General features: G+C 58.5%; 2 protein-coding genes across 21 annotated transcripts in view; one reads left to right on the forward strand and one right to left on the reverse strand.

Annotated features, from left to right (window-relative positions):
- The window catches only part of Klc1 (kinesin light chain 1), a 54,994-nt gene extending 45,888 nt beyond the window's left edge, over positions 1 to 9,106 (forward strand). For 5 of the 14 annotated variants that reach the window (XM_078050988.1, XM_078050987.1, XM_078050986.1 and 2 more), the window contains 2 exons: positions 8,422 to 8,488; positions 8,736 to 9,106. In XM_078050988.1, coding sequence (XP_077907114.1) covers positions 8,422 to 8,488; positions 8,736 to 8,792 — 124 coding nt within the window. In that variant the 3' untranslated portion in view covers positions 8,793 to 9,106. Of the gene's footprint in view, positions 1 to 46; positions 2,618 to 3,573; positions 5,438 to 8,421; positions 8,489 to 8,711 lie in introns of those variants that run through there. The other 9 variants (XM_078050985.1, XM_078050980.1, XM_078050979.1 and 6 more) reach the window with 5 other exon arrangements.
- On the reverse strand, positions 5,756 to 18,272 carry Xrcc3 (X-ray repair cross complementing 3). 7 transcript variants are annotated; one of them, XM_021732766.3, is made up of 8 exons: positions 18,129 to 18,272; positions 14,192 to 14,323; positions 12,831 to 12,968; positions 11,454 to 11,666; positions 9,748 to 9,902; positions 7,343 to 7,555; positions 7,131 to 7,177; positions 5,756 to 7,047 (listed from the first exon to the last, which is right to left on the reverse strand). In XM_021732766.3, the coding sequence occupies exons 2-8, from the start codon at positions 14,244 to 14,246 to the stop codon at positions 6,819 to 6,821; spliced, it is 1,050 nt and encodes a 349-aa protein (XP_021588441.2). In that variant the 5' UTR covers positions 14,247 to 14,323; positions 18,129 to 18,272; the 3' UTR covers positions 5,756 to 6,818. The 7 variants fall into 7 exon arrangements, with proteins under 7 accessions (XP_021588441.2, XP_005334721.2, XP_040129986.2 ...); XM_005334664.4 differs by having other exon boundaries at positions 17,725 to 18,178; XM_040274052.2 differs by having other exon boundaries at positions 17,663 to 18,178.
- Positions 18,273 to 18,278: the final 6 nt, after the last annotated feature.

An 18,278-nucleotide genomic window follows, 5' to 3' on the forward strand; every position in this document is an offset into this window, starting at 1 on the left:
AGTTTTATGGCTTTTATAAAAAGAGTTTGTATTTTCATACTTTCAGTTTCTATGTGTTTGAAGAAAGGCCTAAGTCATGGGTCTTGGAGTCTTCTCTACAGTCACATCCACACTGCCAGTTTTCAGCGGGGTGTAGCGACATACACCTGTAATCCCAGGAGCTCAGGAGGCTGAGGCAGGAGGATCGCAAGTTGGAGGCACTTAGCAAGATCCTGTCTTAAAATAATAAAATATAAAAAGGGCTGGGCATATGCTCAGTGGTAGAGCACCCTGGGTTCAATGCCCACCACTGTGGGGGGGAGGCGATCCCATGTGAAACCTTCTGTGGTCGAAATTCTGGTCAGCTCAGGGCTGTCAGTCCACCAGGGACCTGTGAGAAATGCCAAGTCCTGTCCTTTTCAGCTGTTTGTTATTTTGCCCTTTAAAACCATGTCCAGTCTGATCCCCTCAGTGGCATTTAGGACCTGTGCCCGAGACCCTGCCATCACCCATACTTGGTGCCTCCGTAGCCAGTAGAGGGTCTGGCCAGAGGGTCCACAGTGGCCACCACTCTGTGCTTGGCCTTCTTGGCCACTCTGTCCCTCTAGGAGTCACTCCACTTGAGGGTGAAAACTTCTGGTGGCTTTTGGGAGCTGGGTGTCCCTGGCGGAAGCAATGCTATGCTGCTGTGGGCCCCTCAGGAACACCTGTGGCGGAGGTCAGGGTCCCTGCAGCTGGTGGAAACCGCCTGGGCCCTGGCACAATGCCCCCGGCTGGCCAGGTGCAGTGCTGCCGTGCTATCTCACTTGGAAGGTGGCCCTGGACTGCCTTGGGGTGTGGTGTCTGATTGTTCCCAGACCTGGAGTGACAGGTCACACAGAGTGACAGGTAGGTACACTGAGTGACTCTGGAACGGATGGATGTTTGCCTTTTTACGACGTTGGGAGGGGCCAACAGTGCCCCACCGCTGCTGGGTCTGCCCCTGTAGGGGGACCTTTCTGAGCAGAACAATTTGTGCATCAGAACACCCTATCCAGGGTTTTAGTTCCTCAGAGGGAGGCACCCTGGCGGCTTGAGGCTGTGGACAGTTTGAAGGCCTTGGTGTGCACACCCTAGTTCTGACTCTGAGCCCTGGGACATGGCCACACTTCCCATGTGAGAGCAGTCAGCATCTTTCTGTTGTTTCCAAGACCTGGCTTCTGACATGCTGAGTGCGGCCTCCCTGCACTGTGTCCAGTGCTGCTGCAGGGTCAGCCTGAGGATGGCAGTGGTGTCTGTGCTCACACAGCCCAGTGCGTCCTCAGTGGCCTTGGGGCTCCCATCCCATGAGACCACAAGGCCAGTGTTGTTGGGTACTCCCATGGGCTGCCTGGCCCTCCCTGGTGTCCTGCTGTTGGCTTCTGGGGGCCCCAGCACCTGCTTTTCTAGCCAGTGCTTGGGTGGGGCTGAGCCTATTGGCCTGGGGCTGCCACAGGAGTTGCTGACTGGACGTTCCAGGAGCAGGCTTTGGTGGCCCACTGCTGAGCTGGACTTGCGTGCCATCGTCCTGATGCCCCAGAGTGAAAGAGTCACTGTGAGGGGTCCTGCCGCTGTTTTCATCCTGCAGAGTTGAGGGAGAAGGCTGCATTGCCTTCTTAGAAGAAACCAGCTGGCTGCAGGGAGAAGAGAGCAGTCGAGCCATGGACAGGGCTGAGTTGATGTGGCTGCACTTGGTCTGGAGTGGCCTAGGTAGAGGAGAACTAGTGGGGGCCTCTGGCAGCATCCGGGCGGCTGCTGGACAGTCTCCTGTTGGACACCCTGGTGGGTTCTGCTTGGGGAAAGGTAAGCTGTGGTCTCTGTGTCAGCAAGAGCTGGCCCACAGCTGTTGGCTGGGCACCCTTGTCCTGTGTCCCCGTGCTCACTGGTGTGCAGCCACATTTAGAACCAGGGTCCCATGGGAGCACTCCAGTGACCTCAGCACCGCGTCACTGTGTGAAAGTGGAAGTGGCTTTGTGTCCAGAGGTGTCCGTGAAGGAGGTGAACAGTGCAGTGATTTTTGTAGCCTCTGTGATCTAAACCCAGGCTACAGGTCATTCCTAGGCCAGCTCAAGTACTGTAGTCATCAAATGGTGGGGAAAAGTGAATGTATATATAAATGGCTGTGTTTTTTTTACACGTAAAGCCATAAAATTTGTTTTAAATGTTGGTTTTCTAAAGTAAGAAATACTGCCTTCAGAGTTTTTTCTTACTGATGATAAAATTGCTTTTCCTATATATAAAAAGTATGAAATACAGAACATACTCATGTGTCTCATGGATGTTCACAGTGAGCTCCGTGTCTGGCCTGGGTGGGTTGAGCCCTGCATGAGGCCCCCCAGGCCTCCAGAGCCCCAGGACAGGCATGGCAGAGGGACTTGGTGTGTCCGGGAACCATGGGCTCTTTGTTGGGAGATGCAGGAAACTGGGCTTTTGTCTGGGGCATAAAACAGCAGGGACTTCCAGGGAAGGCCCAGTCCCCAGGGACCCCAGTGTCCTGCTGGCTGGTTGACATGCTGATCCATTTGTCCTTGCATGTCCGCGTCGGTGTCGCAGCATGAAGCATGCCAGTTCTCTGAATGCTCTTAACGTGGGTGGTGAGGCTGCAGAAGATCATTCCCAAGTAAGGAGCCTTCCCTGTCCTGTCCTGCCCTGGCCACTCAACGCCGAGCCGTTCTGCCCATGCGGCAGGGATGTGAGTCGGATGGCCGGCTGTGCCAGCCCGCCCTTCCTGCTCGCCACGTTGGTTGTGTGAGCCAGGGATGCTCAAGCTGCGAACACCCATGGGAGAGGGGTTAACCCAGTGATCTTGCACGTGGCTTGACCTAGTTCAAGCGATTTGTTCTGATAGAGTAATGTCAAAGCTCGACCGATTCTCACGTGAGGAATCGTGATTTCAGTCTCTAATTGGTCCTTTGCCTAGTTGAGCTGTAACCCAGTCCTCTAGATGGCCAGCACCAGGTGGCACATGGCTGGTGTGCGTTTGGACACTAAGATGTCAGTGCCTGGCTGCAGTCTATACTGCACACGCGCAGTGCACTTTGTTTTCATCTTGGCCTCTGTCTGCATCAGAAGTGGCCTTTTTTGTTTTGTTTTTTATTTCTTTAGAACATCTGGTGTGGCCATCCCTTGGGGGCTTCAGAAACTGGCCCTGTTGCTCAGGTCCCAAAGTAGACCTGGCAGCCCCAGTGGCCTTGACTACCTCTGCTCAGAGCTCACCCACAGTTGCTGGTTCCCAGATACCACACCTGGAGAGCTGGCAGCCCTTCAGTGGTCACTGACAGGAGGGCCTGGCAGCACGTGGGAGGCACTGCCCAGAGCTTCCCCAGGGCTCCAGGCAGCCACTGGAGGACACTGAGCACTCCTGGCAGTGAGATGGAGAGGTCTCAGTGCTGGGGACCACCCCACAACTGCACACTGCTGTGGCCCAGCCCAAAGGCTGTGGTTGATGCAGACCTCTAGCCTCCAGGTCTGAGCACTGGAGCTGAAGACCCAAGGAGTAGGCCAGGCCTGGGACCCCACGGAGCTGGCGCCATTGGGGTTGCTGGTTAAGCATGACGTTTTGTTTTCTTCATGCAGGAAAGAAGTAACTGTTTGGCAGACTCGAGAGCTCTGAGTGCCAGCCACACTGACCTGGCCACTGAGGGTCAGGACAGAGCTAAATAGAATCCCCGAGACTAACAGAGCACTGAGACCCTCGCAGCCCTGGTGGTGGCCGAGCTTTCTTTCCTAGATAGTGACAGCCAACCTCAGGGGCTGCCTTTAGAAAAGAGTGGGCAGCCATGCCCCGGAATTCTGCATCTGGCGCCCGAGAGCCACCAACATGAGAGCCGGACACGCCTGCATCTGTCTCCCTCTTGCCCTGATCCCAGGCCTCTTTTAGACTTTGATACTGTGACAAGTCTGTAATGAACCAGAGACACAGAGAATGTCCTCTCGGAAGGGAGCTCAAGGTGTCTGTTGGAGAAACCAGTGCAGGAGAGAGGCGTGGCAGGGAGGAGGCTCCTCAGGCTCTGCCTCGAGGTGTTCCCTCAGGGCCTCTGCAGGGCCAGCGTGGTGACTGACAGGGTATGGTCCCAGCCCTTGCCTGCTGGCCCCTTCAGCTAAGCACCTTGACACGTGTCTTTCATTTTTTGAAAAGCTTTTGATGGGTGGATTTTTCACGAGAACCATTCAGATCCACCTCAGAAGCTTGCTGCTTCAGGCAGCGTGTGAGCCACAGGAGGCTGTGAACCCACGGCAGGTTCAGGGAGCTGGGTGCCGGGTGCATCCTAGGCTGTGCAGCCTTTGCCGGGACGTGGGGTTTCAGTGCTCACCTTGCAGCAGCCGTGGCCCTGCCTTGAAGCCTCCCTTTGCATGCTGCTGGGGAGGGGCTGGTATGCTGGATGTGGGCTGCTGGGACCCACGTGCTGTTCTTGAGCCAAGGGCCAGAGGTGACAGCAATGGGGGTTTTTGCAGCAGCTGGACTTGAGATGTCTTCATGTGCCCTGTGACTGGGTATCAGTTCTGGTTGCCAACTGTGGCACTGGGAAGGGTTTCTGCTCCTGGCAGGCCTGCGTGTGCCCCAGGGCTTTGGCCAGAACTTCCTTCTGTACTGCCGCTTGGAGGCTGTTGTCTAGGCTTGCACTGCAGCTTCTGAGGGGTCGGGAACTAAATGCTGTCTAGTGAGGTTTAGGACATTCCACAGTGTGACAAGCTGCTCCCTACACAGCTACCCGAGAAAAAGGGAAGCCGCAGGCCCAGCTCCCTCCACTCCAGGCTTGAGCACCCAGAGCACAGAGCTAGGCCTTGGGCTGTCTCTGTGGGAATGCAGGTGGGGGGCAAAACCTGTGGCACCCAAGGAGCCACACTTCAGTCACAGGGGGAGCTGCATGGGACCTGGGGCAGCAGGTAGCCTGTCTCCAGTGTGGTCGTCTGCATCTTAATGCTCTTAGGAAAGAAGTGGCCACGTCCCCACTCCTCAGTGTCCTCGTTGGTGGAGAGAGGACCCTAAGTGAGAGTGGCACTTGTCTCTTCAGTCTTTGTCAGTCCCAAGTTAAAAGCCAATCTAAGCCAGATGGTGCACACTGGGGACGCTGTGGCAGGAGGATCACAAGTTCAAGGCAGTTTAGTGGGACTGTGCCTCACAAAGGCTGGGTGTTGCTCAGTGGTAGAGCACTTGCCTTGCCCGCCCTGGGTTCTACCCTCACCACCACCCAACAGTGGCAGGAAGGTGGAGCAGCTGCTGCCCAGGGCCAAGTGTGCTAGTCAATGCAGGGACCATCCATAGATGTCACAGGAGAGTTCCCAGGTGGGCACAACAGGGAGGCAGAAGCCAGACCTGGGGCTGGGCTGGGCACTGCATGGACTTCCGCCCAAGTGGTCCTGGTGTTGACAGGATTGGAGGAGTTTAAACCTGTACCTTACTTTTTTCTTAAAAGAATTAAAAAAATAAACCCCTGCATCTGGTGTGAAAGCTGTGAGGGGTACCATGCCACCAGGAACTCTTGAGTTCACGGAACACAGGCAGCTGCAGAGGCTGTCTGTGCCTCGGGGTCCAGGCGTCCTGGGTTCTGGGGCTCACGTTTGCATTCTGCAGCAGCACAGTGATTAGACTTCTGAGAGCGGGGTGTCGCACACCCCAGCCCCTGCTGTGCTGGCCAGCAGACGCGGCATGTGCAGGGTGGTTCCGTGGTGCTGGGGGCAGGAACTCAGGCGTTCTAAGGGAGACAGGCAGAGGAGCCTGCAGGGCAGACCCTGTGTAGACCACAAGCCAGGCAGGTGCATTCGTCCTCTGCTGAGTGGACGAGAGCTGTAGTTTATTTTCTAATTGATAGATTTTGCCTCGAAAATCACTTGGAATTCTCTGGTTACACAAAAACAGTGTTTGACTTGCTGCCGTGGAGCCCCTGCACTTCTGCAGGAAGGCCGTTCGGGGAAAGTCCAGCCTCAGAACAGCTTGGTGATAGTGAGTCTTGGCCTGTTGGGGCCATGGTGCTCTGGGGAGCAGGTGATGTGACACCCACACCTGGAGGAACACATAGCCTCCCATCTTTAGTGGGGGCTCTCCCTGCAGGGGCCCTGGGGTCTGGCTTAGGGCTGCAGGACCTCCCAGCCACTTGGCTGGCCTGTGCCTCAGTCTCCCCACTGGAGAGCAGCGGCAGCTCAGGTCACAGGCGCAGTACCTAGCAGACAGCAGCTTCTTAATGAGAAGCCCACTGTTAACTCGCAGCCCTGCCTGTGAAGAGGCCATGTCCCTCAGGTCATGGCCAGGTGGTCAGATTCCAGGGTCCACAGTCAGATGAGCTGCCGGGAGGCTCCACCCTTCTAGCCAGAAGGGAGGCTAGGCTGGCCTGTGCAGGTGGTCCTGGCAAACATCTGGCTGCATCCCCCAAGGTGCATGTTGCTGGTTCCTTGTGTCCTTTCATCAGCTTCCCCAAAGTTGCCTACACCACAGGGGGTGGTTGAGGTGACCAGAGGTCCAGGGCAGTGTGTGAGGGTAGCTTTAGCAGGGTTGAGGACCACCCTGCAGGACACAGGCTCCCAGGTCGAGGGGAGGCTGGCAACTCTGACCAGCAGGGTGTGGGTGGGGCAAACTGAGGACAGGCCCAGAGCAGCCCCTGTGAGTCTCTGTAGAGCCCCCAGCCCCTGTGAGTCTCCTGTCCGCCAAGGGCCAGCAAGCTGGTGGGTGAGGTGGGAGAGGGGGTGCAGCCTCAGCTCGCTGTTCACCTCTGTCTGAGGAGGACTGATCGTGTGCTGACCCTGGTGGACTGCAGTGCTGTGCGTCTGTACTGGCCGCTTCCAGGGCTCAGCCAGGCTCTGGGCTTCTTGGGACCTGGTCCACGTTAGCAGGACTCGGCCCTCAGTGCCCCTCGCACCCCTTCCACTTCAATTGTGTAGAAGCAGGAGGAGGGGGGCAGGTGAGGGGCGGAGAGTACCCGCAGGATCCGGGCCGGGTGGCCAGGGGGGCCCTGGGCAGACTCCTCCTCGCGGAGCCGGTGGGCCATCAGCCTCACGAGGAGCTGGTTAGCCCAGGTTATGCCAAGGGCTGGGGAAATGTGCTCGTCCCAGGGCCTGCAACACGGAGAACAGGCCGTTGCTGCTGTGGAAACAGTGTCCCCCTCCTGCGCTCAGTGCCAGGAGGTACCAGCACTTACCCTGGTGGCCCAAGTGCTACGCGCTGCTCCTCCACAGCCTCTGTCACCTGGAAAAGCCCAGTGGGGTCAGCTGTGGTGGCTGAAGGTCTCTGGGAAGTTTCTGTGTCAACACAGAAAGGTGCACGGCCACTCCCGCGCCACTGCCCCACTCCTGGTGTGCTGCCCACCCTGCCTTCCCTGGCTCATGGCAAGTAGCTCTGGCCTTGGCCCACCTGGTTGATGCATAGCACAGGGCTCCGGAAGGTGCTGCTCAGCCGGCGCAGCGTGGCCCCTAGGGACTGCAGGTGCCTGGCCCGGGTGGCTGAGGCCTGACCATCAAATTCACAGCGGAAGGGGCCTGCCACGGAGTCTACCACCACCAGGCGGGCCATGCCCCGTGACAGGAGGATGGGGACCTTGGTGCTCACACACTCCAGCAAGGTGTCCTGTGGGAGTTAGGGACGGCATCATGGCCCCTCCAGGTGCCCAGGTCCCCTGGCACTGCCCTATTGTCTGTGTCCTCCCCAGACACTGCACCAGAGCCTTGCATTCCACCTCTGCGTCTCTCCGGAGGCTCCTGTTTGATAAGCTCAAGGCCTACCCAGCTCTCCCCTGGCACTGTGCCCTCCGAGCAGGGGTGCTCTGCAGCATCATCCCACCCCCGCGCACAGCTTTCCCTGAACTGCCTGTGCTCATACCAGCCCTTCTCTGCCCTGGGGCTGTCATCTCACCTCCCATCAGAGACCAGCCCACCTCCTTCAAAGGCTCCAGACCACCTGGTCCCAGACGCATCTGCAAAGGCCAGAGCTGGTGGCCACCTGATCACCAGGTGTGCCCATCAAGCAGGTCTGAGCAGGGGTCCCAGAGTCTATCCTTCTTAAGGCAGGCGCTGCCCCAAATTTAACTGTGTCAAGTGCCAGGACCATATGCAGGGGCTGCACCCTGGGAGACCATGCAGGTGGGGGCCAGCCCTTCCACCACCCTGTGCTCACACAGCCCTGGCCAGGGGTGGATATGAGCCCCTTCCAAGGCAGACCCTCCTCAGGGCTCCGTTTGGGGACCTTTCTGGCCCCAGGGCTAGGTGGGCTGTGATGCAGTAGATGGCTAACGATGGCAGAGGTCTGCATGGTGGAGGGGACGAGGCAGGAACACATGCGTGAGCAGGCCCGAGGACACAGGCACCAGTTCCAGGTCTGCAGATCATCCCAGCCAGCTGTGCCGTGCCACACAGGTTGTGGTACCTGCAGCTCCAAAGAGCTGCGAGGGCCTGGAGTCCAGCCCAGCGTGATACCAGGTCTGTGCTTCTCCCCAGGGCATCCCCAGCGGAGCCTCTTTGTGTGGAGAATGACAGCAGCAGCCTGGAGGATGCCAACTCTAACGTGAGTTCCATACACTGGCCTACGCCAAGGCCACAGAGGAGGTGGAGGGGGACAGGCATGGCCTAAGGCCCTGCTTCTGCAAAAGGGGGCTCCTTTTACAGAGATGAACACACAGGTCCCCTACGTCCCCCAGCCCTAAGCCACCTGTTTCCAAGCAAGAGTGAGGAGTCCCTGAGCTGTCTCCAGAATAGGGCCTGGCCTGACCTGCTGCCTTCTCTTGCAGTGATACTGGCCTGCTCTGCTCTAGGGTACCAGGACGCTGCCCTGTGCAGCCCCGGAGCTGGCCCTGGGACCGGCAGGCTGAGGCTGGGAGGGCCCTTGGCTGGGGCTGCAGCGCTAACTTAGTTATCCTGACCACGACCGCGGAGCGCCATACTAATAATGAACCACCCCACTGGCAAGGCCTTGGAGAGGCAATCGGCTGGCTGGGCAGGTGCCACCCAGGCAGCCCTGAGGGGACGGCAGGCAGGTACAGTCTGCCCCTCCCTGGAAGGCTCTCAGGGACAGGGTATCCATGTCCTGTGCCTGCCTGACCTCCCTGTGCTCTTTGCTAGCTCCTGCACTGTGTGATAATGTATTTTATTGTAAATTTTAAAAATTAAAAGTCTATACACCTCATCCTTTACTTGAAAGCGTCTTTCCATAGCAATTCTCAAAGGTGGGCTCTGCCTTCCGTGTTCATGTCTGGTGCAGCCCTGCTGGCCGGGAGGGGCAGTGCCACACTCACCAGGACAGACACCATCAGAAGCAGAAGGGGATGGCAGAGGGTCCCTGCACCAGGGGTCCTGGGCCCAGAGGATGCCCTGGTCCCACCTGGGCTTCTCTCCCACTCTTTCCTCCTAGAGGCGCTGGCAAATGAACATCCAGCCCAGTTAAGTATGGGCCAGATGGTACAGTGCTGCTCAAAGAATGCACAGAGGGCAGTGCCCTGCCTGCGGGGCCACAGGCATATTCAGGCCCAGACCCTCTGCTTGGCCCAAGTCACCAGGTTCCTGAGTCCTCTCCAGCCCCACCTGGGCTCATGCAGGTGAAACCTGGTGTCAACGAGGCTCCTGCTCAGTCAGTGCAGTGACAATCCCACTCTCCACATCCAGTCCCCACGTCCCACCAGGCTCCTCATCCTCCATCACCCAGGTGGGGGCTGGTCCCCTGACCACTGACATCTCCTCTTGGTAACTTTCTACCCTCTGACCCCACCTGGCCACGCGTCCCCACCTGTCCCCTACTGTCCTGGCTGCTGCAGCACCAGACACACTCACCGCGTCGGCCGCGTGCTCCACGAAGATCTGGCTGCCGAAGCGGATGCTCTGGACCACATCCTGCGGCACGTCTGCCCGCAGGCGCTGCTGCTGCTGCATGAGCTGCTGCAGCCGGCGGCTGGGGAAGGCGTCCTCCGTGCAGATGTAAACGGCCCCTGGGAAGCCATGCGCCAGGCTTCAGAGGACCCGCGGCTTCAGAGGGCCACACCACAGACATCTTCCTGCTCCCACCTCTGCTGCTCCGCATCCTCGCCTCCAGCCTGAGCTGGCAGACCAGGGCCAATTCCGGTCCCACCTGCAGCCACCTCCCTTGGGAACGCGGCTGGACTTCAGCTCTGATACCCAGGTGCATACACCTGCTGCCCTGAGCCAGAATGGCTACAGGTGGGCTCCTGTTCTGCCCATTCCTGCTCCCTCCACCCCCTGGCTGGGCAGGGGAACAAGTGGATGGGCAGGGCCAAGGGGCTTTTGAAGATGTCCCTCCCTTGGACCTACAGAGACCCTCTGCTCCACTCTCTGGGCTCCTGACACTGCACCTCAGTGGTGATTGGAACAAGTGGTGAGAACAGGGTCATTGGCCCTGCACAGCCCCTGGCAGCCACCTGGGCCTAGACTCTGTGCTCAGGGCATGCTGAGAGCCTGCACTGAGAGCCAGGGCCGTCCAGGCAAACCCTGTGTTGGTGGGCATCTCACTTTGATCAGAGAGGCCAGAGGGCTCAGGGGGAAGAAGAACCTCTGCACAGATGGCGCCAGGATGACCGAATGACGTACACCTGCAAAGGACCGAAGCTGGACTTCACACTAGGTGCAAGAATGCACTCAGAATGGCCCACACGTGGGTGCCAAGACTCTTAGGAGAAAACCCGAATAAATCTTCATGACCTTAACTGACACCAAGCACAAGCAACCAAAGAGGACCCACAGGAGAACACGTGGTCAGGCTGTGTGCCCAGGGCACAGAGTTCTTAAAACTCGATAAGAAGGCAGTTCCAATATGGCAAGGACCCCAAGAGATGTGTCTGCAAGGCCATCAGGCACAGGAAATGCCCAACATCCCTGTGGACCAGGGGATAGGAGCCCAGACCACAAAGGTCGCTGCCCCGTGCCTCTAGAGATGGAGAGGACCAGGGAGCATGGACCTGGTGTGTGACTGCTGGGGACATGCGTGATGCTGGGGGGCAGTCAGGTGTGGGACTGAAGGGACACCAGCCCAGCTCTGGGAATTGGTCATGTCGGCCACTCATGGTGCAGGTTACTGCGCGTGCGCACAGTGTGGCAGCTGGTGTCTCGGTTGTCCTGGGCTCCTGACCACCCCTCCAGAGGCTCCAGACACTGACTGTCACCCAGGGGTAGATGTGTCACGTGCCCTGGCCCTGCACTCTGGCTGTGGCCACATACTCTGCAGGGGACATTGGCAGGTGGGTGTGATATGTTGCAGGGCTCACACTGGGTGGCAACCTCGAGGGCTGGCCAGTGACCCTGGCGACCAGATGCTGGAGGGTTCAGGTCCGTGGAGGCTGCCTCTGAAGGTAGCCGGGCCCCAGCTCTCCTTCCCCTTATTCTTCTGCAAGAGGAAGATGGGAATCCTGGGAAACGCCTGAGGCGGCCACTAGCCCACTTACTGGGAAGCAGCTGAAAGTAGAGCCAGGACCCCAGAGTCACCAGATCAGGACCCTCCCGGCCCCAGGAGGAGGATGGACACTCACCAGCCTCCAGGCCTCCATGCTGTGGTGGGAACTGCACAGCCAGGCAGAGCTGCAGTGCCAGCTGGGTCTTCCCAGCTGAGCTGCGGCCAGCCAGTTCTGTGATGCCCTCCAGGGGCAGGCCGCCGCCCAGGAGCCCATCCAGGATGGGGCAGCCCAGGCTCAGGCGCTGGTGCTGCGCGGGGAAGCGCTCCCTCTGCTGGTACAGGTGCAGCGCTGCAGGGAGGGGTGGGGTCACACGGCTTCCTGCCCAGTGCCCCACCCCTGTCCAGACCACAGGTGTAAGAAGACTGGCAAGGGGGTCACATTGGGTGGGCAGAGGGGAGGTGGCCTGGCCACGTGGCTGTGTGCCAGATAGAACCCAGGAGAACCTGCCCCTGCTAGACTTCCCAGTTCTTGGCCAAACAACGCAGCTAGACATTCTCAGAGAGACTGCTGCCCCCAGTGACAGGGCACGAGGCTGAAGCCGACCCTGGGCCCAGAGCTGAGTGGTGCTGGATACCACAGCTGGCTGTTGCCAGAGATCTCGTGAAATTAAGATGTGCCTCAAACCCTGACAGTCCTCAGGGGTTGCACAGAGATCTGATTAGGCTTGAAGTCAGCTAAAAACCAACGAGGCACAACTAACAATCATTCTGAAGCATGTCCCATAGCAGGTTTCGTGCAGCATCCCACAATGGTCTCAGCAGCCAAGGCCACTCAGACCCCAGGATCGTCCTCCTTGCGAGGGCAGCTCTGTGGGAGGGGCTGTGCAGTCCCTGGCCTGAACCCTCTCTGGGACCCACTGGGACCACAGGTGTGTTCGCATAAGCACGCACACGTACACACACGTGGCAGCCATCTGCTGGTCACGCTGACACCCTGGGGTGAGGTGAGGACCCAGGGAAAGGTCCAGAGCCAGTGGGGCCAGGAGCAGCAGCCCCCTGTGCCCAGCCTGGGCAGGTCAGCACTGAGACAGGCTCCAGTCTCAGCCGCAGCAGTGTGCTGAGTGGGTGCCAGGACCACTGAGTGTCTGCAAGGGAGGGCACAGTGGACCCCTGCCTGGCGAGGCACCAGATCAACGGGGGGGTTGCAGGCCTGCACACTGATAATAGGAGCCTGGCTCTGGGCACTTGGTTCCCACTCTTGTGGCGGTGGCCCTGGGCAGGTCCCTCTGCCACCCCAGTTGGGCACTGCTGCACCATCTGCTCCACCCCCACCCTACCCCACACCTGCAGCCTCAGCTCTTCTCTGACCCAAGAAAGCAGCCCCAGGTGCCCCTCCCTCCCCCAGCGCAGGACGTCTTGTGGCAGGTCCTGGCCCTGGGACCCCTTGGCTCTGGGGATCCCCATGGCTCCTGGCACGGACCCCAGGTATCTGCCACAGACACTCTCCACCCACCTGTGAGGATGGGGCCCCCACGCAGGTGTGAGGAGGCCGCTGTCAGCAGGTGCTGGACGTCAGGGCTGGACAGGCCGGTCAGTCTCTGCAGGTCAGCTCCAGAGAAGTGCAGGACCTCCTTCACGGCCTTCAGCCTGGCTGACACCAGGAAAGACCAGGAGTCAGACGGTGCTCACGGGAGGCAAGGCAAGGCGGCACCGCCTGGCAGGGCCCTGCCTCAGGTCAGGGACCACGTGCAGCCAGCCCTGGGCAGTCGGGTGGAGTGGGCAGGGCAGTGGGGGAGGAGGCTCAGGGACAGTGTCCTCACTGCACCTTCCTGTGCCCCCAGTGCAGTTGGAGACAGGTGGGCAAGTTCTGGGTGCTGTGAGGTGGCCTCCATCACAAATGTCCACCCCCTAGAAATGTCTCCAGAGGGCAGTGCTGCTCGGCAAGTCAGCTCCTAAGAGGCTGCAGCAGGGGCTCTAGGTGACACAGCGAGACTCAAACATTTGTCAGTGGATGGTCACCTGCCTAGGTGTGCAAGGCCCTGGGGTCAAAACCAGAAAGGGGAGGAGGGGAGGCGGGAGGGGCCACTGGCAGGTGGGCTGCAGGGCGGCCTTCTCCGTGGCTCTGGGCTGGGCGGGCATGGCTCTCCACTTCTGCACTAGTGGGAAGAAAAACAATGTTGCACACATGCCCAGGCGATGGGGGAGTGGACAGAACACCAGAGAGGAGGACGAAGGGCTCACAGGGAGAGGGGGATGGAGCCACCACCAGCCACTGACAGGAGGCTCCAGTCCCGACAGGTGGAACTCCTGAGGCATGCTCTGAAGGAGATCTGCAGAGGACAGGAAGGGCCAGGGGAAGATGGCTTCCCAGCAAGCAATGCTGCCTGAGGGAGGCTCTGGGGACAGCCGGCAGATGGTAGATGTCCCAGACTGCAAGTGTGGTGTCTGCAGCCACCCTACGATCATGAGGCCACCACCAGCAGGACAAGAAGCCAACAGGCAGCGGAGCAAGGCCCTGAGTGTGCCAAGTGTCCTGAGGCTCCAGGGGACAGGAACAGTGCCTGGAGACAGCTTGTGCAGACTGCAGAGCAGCTGAGGAGCCACAGCGAACAGGTGACCCGCTCCCCTTCCTAGGCCACACCCACGTGTGCAGTGATGGGAAGGACCTCAAAAGTCCCTTCCATCAGTGCACATGGAGGAGCCACAGCATGTCCCAATGCTGAGGCCACAGTCGGGGTCGGGGTCTCAGGGGAACACCGTGGAAAGTCGATGTTCTGTGACCTTGTTCTACATCAAGTTGCTCACACACCCACGTATCCATGTGACACTTCAGTCTTAGGCAAGTTAAAATACCTTTCTTTTTTTTTAAAATACCTTTCTTAACTGCAGCAATAATCCTGGGGTTCAGGTCCAGCTGATCCAAATCCATGTCCTCAATGGCTGGCCACCAGGATGAACACTTCTGGGGGCCGCAGATTGGAGATGCTGACTCCCAGTCCAGGTAGTCTGTGGGAATGAGTGTGAGAGGGTGTGCTCAACATCTGTGCAGCCAGAGGGAATGTCGCTGTCCTGGACACTGTCCAGTTAAGTCCAGAGCATCTACCTCCAGGAGTGATGTGGCAGTAGGAAGCCTGGGGTGCTGAGGACACCTGGCCCAAGAGAAGCATGTCCTTGCCAGCACCCTGCTCTCCTCAGCTCAGCTCTCTTGGTGTTGGGGACCAGATAGAGAAGCAGGGTAGGGACACAAGGTGAGAGAGGGACTCTGTGGATCACCCAGGGTGCTGACCCCCACGGGCTTTCTTTTCCAAGAAGCCATTTACCTGCATCCCGGCCTGGTCTGTTGACAGACTAAGTCACATTCCTCAGCAAACTACCTGTTAACTGCAGGAGAATTGCAGACCTGAGATACTGTCCAGGGATGAACCCAGGGGACATTTGTGACCAGCTCCTGAAACTAAGGGAGACAAGAACATTTCCTCCTAACCATAAAATCTGCAAGAATATACAGTGAAGAATCCAGTTAGATGGGCTGGGGATGTGGCTCAAGCAGTAGCGCGCTCCCCTGGCATGCGTGCGGCCTGGGTTTGATCCTCAGCACCACATACAAACAATGATGTTGTGTGCACTGTAACCTAGAAAATAAATATTAAAAAATTCTCTCTCTTTAAAAAACAAGAATCCAGTTAGAACTGGTCAGCATGGGCCAGGTGACCTAGAGTGGCCATGGCAGTGGAGACTTCAAAGTCTGATGTCATCCTGCTGTCAGTCAAAAGTCAAGAGGGGGACCTAGGCAGGACTCTGGAAACTTCCCTGGGATCCCCAGTAAAGCTGGAGTGCAAGAAAGGCACGTTGTCCCTCTCCTTCCTGAGGACCCCCTCTCTCCCTTGGGACTGTCCTTTTCCCCCTTCCCCATCCCTTCAATAAATCATTCCTCTTGCTCTGAGTGACTGAAATCTTTGGCCTGGTCGCAAAAATCGAGGTTAAGAGAGGGTCTTCATGCTGCCTCAGTTTCCAGCCCCCAGATCCCCTTTTATGGGGATCACATGACTTCAGAGTCTTTGGCAATCTCTGGCTTAATTTCCCTCAAATGTGTCTCCCTCCCCATTCAGAAAGTGTAGAGGAAGTGCGCTTAGGATCTTGCAGGAGCCTGAGGACCTCGGCAGAGTCAAGGAAGCCTGGCCAGGCCGAGGTAAGGGGCCGCAGGGCAAGGCTGCTGCCCACCTCACCCATCAACACGTGGGTGCCCTCCAAAGAAGGAGCACCAGTGGCGGCCACAGAAGGCTTTCCTGCCCTCCGGTGTGGGACGGCTGTGCAGGGACTCAGCCCTTTCCAACAAGCTGCTGTCCTCCCTGGTGGCCTCCCCACAGCAAGGTCAGGAATGTACATGGGGTGCTGGGAAGTGTTTGGTCTTACAGACTTGAGGCCAGTGACCTGGACGAGCCCAGCATTTGGGGGTTAGGTCTACCAGGGGAAGTGGGCAGCAGTGGATGAGGCTTCCCTCATGGACTCAGGGTGTGACCTTCTGCATCCTCCCAGGCTGGAGCAGGACCGAGAAGCCAAGAACAGTCACAGTTCAGACTCAGCTCCAGCCTGGGTGAAGACCCAGGCACAACTGCTCCTCGCCCACCACAGCACCCGGGAGGCAGCTGCTGGGCAGCAGGAAGCAGTGGCTGGAGGACACACTTCCTGATGGGGTCACAAGGCTCCTGGGGCCCAGAACCTGTGGGCCTTCCAAGTCAGCTCCTGACCGTTCCCTCCTGTGGCCTGGGGCAACACACGGGGAGGCTCTTGGCGCTGGGCTGATAGTACTGCCCAGCTGGACAGCAGACACACAGAGCTCCCAGGCCCACTCAGGGTGGTCAAGAGACAACGGACGTGGATCTGAGCTGAAGCTGGCTTAGCAGCTACAGAGAACCACAGCATTAATACTGGGATATAGGGCTGGGGATGTGGCTCAAGCCGTAGCGCGCTCGCCTGGCATGCGTGCGGCCCGGGTTCGATCCTCAGCACCACATACCAACAAAGATGTTGTGTCCGCCGAGAACTAAGAAAAAATAAATGTTAAAAATTCTCTCTCTGTCTCCCTCTCTCTTAAAAAAAAAAAATACTGGGATACATGTTCTAAAGGAAGCAGCCGAGAAGCGGGTGATGGGGATTCAAAGCAGCTCAAGGGCTGCTGACAGAGCTGGTAGCTGGCATGGGGGAGTTAGACTCCGAAGCAGAGAAAAGTGGAGGAGGGACATCTCCAGAAGGCACCTGGTGATCAGAAACCTGGCTGGGCCTCATGTGGCAAGGCAGGAGCATCCCTTTGAGAATATGGGAATTTGAGAGCCCTGAAGTTGGGTAGAGGGTTAGGGTGTGAACCAAAGTGGGGTGCGAACTGGCAGGGACCCCAGGGCATACACCAGAGGTAAAGACAGCCTCCAGAACAACAGCCAATCTGTCTTACTGCCAGAGCTCCGAGGGTCTATGTGTGGAAAGCTCCTGGGACACCGGCCTGGGGTTGGCAGGAGGCTGCTGCCTCAGGCTGGGCTGGACACCAGGCAGCACAGAAAGGCCCACAGAGGACCCTGCACCTGGAGCCTTCAAGGGGGCAGGGCATCTGGAAGCAGGCTGGTTATTCATCAAGACCCTCCACTTGGTCTTTTTTCTTTGCTGTGCCTGGATATCAAACCCAGGGCCACTAGCATTCGAGGCAACCAAGTCACACCTGGCCCCACTTGGCTAATCTTTCCAGGATCCTGAGTCCTCTCCAGCCCCACCTGGACTCATGCTGGTGAAACCAGGTGTCAGTGAGGTCCCTGCTCAGTGCAGTGGGAACCCCACTCTCCACATCCAGTCCCCACGGCCACCAGGCTCCTCATCCTCCACCACCCAGGTGGGGGCTCCCGGGTCCCCTGACACCTCCTCTTGGTAACTTTCCACCCTCTGACCCCACCTGCCCATGTGTTCCAGGTGAGCCTTGTCTGTCTCTCTCACTACAAACCCACTACTCTGGTTCCTGGATAGACAGTGATGGTCCTTGGGCTTTAACAAGTGCCATTGAAAAACATTTTTAATGCCGAACATCTGCTGTGTCTGACAGCCCCACTTTTGTCTTCCAGAGTGTCCAGCTGAGCTTTAATCTCCAGGGTAAGTACTGCACAGGAGGTACTGTTACCCAAAGAAACCAGAGAGTGTGCATGGAGGGGTGCCACCATGCTCGGTCACACTTGCCGGGGCAGCACGACCTTCAAGACTGGAACTGTTATTTTTCTTTCTATTGTTTAAGTTCAGAGCTAAATTCAGTCAAGTCCACTGACATCTCCATAAAACCCACCAAGGGTAACAAAGCTGAGCGCTCACATTTATCCAACACTTGGGATGTTCCCAGGGCTGCTGGAAGCCCCAGGCCCGGGTCAACTTACACAAGCCTCACAACAAGGATGGAGGCTCTCCGTTTCGATGAAGAAGAAACGAGAGCGCAGAGGGGTCCAGTCATACGGTTAGCTCACACGGCCACAGTCACGCTGCGGCTGGCCTGGGAGTCAGGCTCCCGGGTCCGTTCCGAGCGCGGGAGCTGCAGCAACCCGGGCCTGGCCTCCGGCTCCTGCGATCTCCGCGCGTCCGTAACACACCCGGCCGCGGACACCCTCCCCCCGGCAGGTCCTGGGAACCGCGGAGCGGGCCCCGGGGCCCCTTCTCTCCTCAGCCCCAGGACTCCGCGCGCCCACTCGCCAACCAACTCCGGAAACCGCGGAGGCCTGCCCGGCACCTCTCAGGTCACCTCGGCCGCGGGGCAGCGATCGCAGCCCACTGCCCCGGCTCTCACCAATCCCGCGCTCCTCACGCCTCTTCGCGCCGGTCCGCCCCCTCAGCCTTCTCTTTCAATGAGCGCAGAGCTCTTTGAGCCGGCCACACCAATCAGACACGAAGACGCGCCTATGTGACCGACCAGTCAAAAGTCTCAATCGCCCGGAAA

The sequence above is a fragment of the Ictidomys tridecemlineatus genome, chromosome 5 (genome assembly GCF_052094955.1).
Source record: "Ictidomys tridecemlineatus isolate mIctTri1 chromosome 5, mIctTri1.hap1, whole genome shotgun sequence".
In the NCBI taxonomy this organism is placed as follows: domain Eukaryota; kingdom Metazoa; phylum Chordata; class Mammalia; order Rodentia; family Sciuridae; genus Ictidomys; species Ictidomys tridecemlineatus.

Bases quoted from the DNA above. Each gene is read 5' to 3' on its own strand.
- Xrcc3 (XM_078051005.1), bottom strand. From the start codon at position 11,871: ATGTCTAGCTGCGTTGTTTGGCCAAGAACTGGGAAGTCTAGCAGGGGC. The intron at 9,903-11,453 runs GTGAGTGTCCAT...ATGGCTTCCCAG, and splicing joins GCATGGAGGCCTGGAGGCTG to GGGCCGTTTACATCTGCACG. The intron at 7,178-7,342 runs GTGGGCCAAGGC...GGGCTTTTCCAG, and splicing joins CTGTGCTATGCATCAACCAG to GTGACAGAGGCTGTGGAGGA.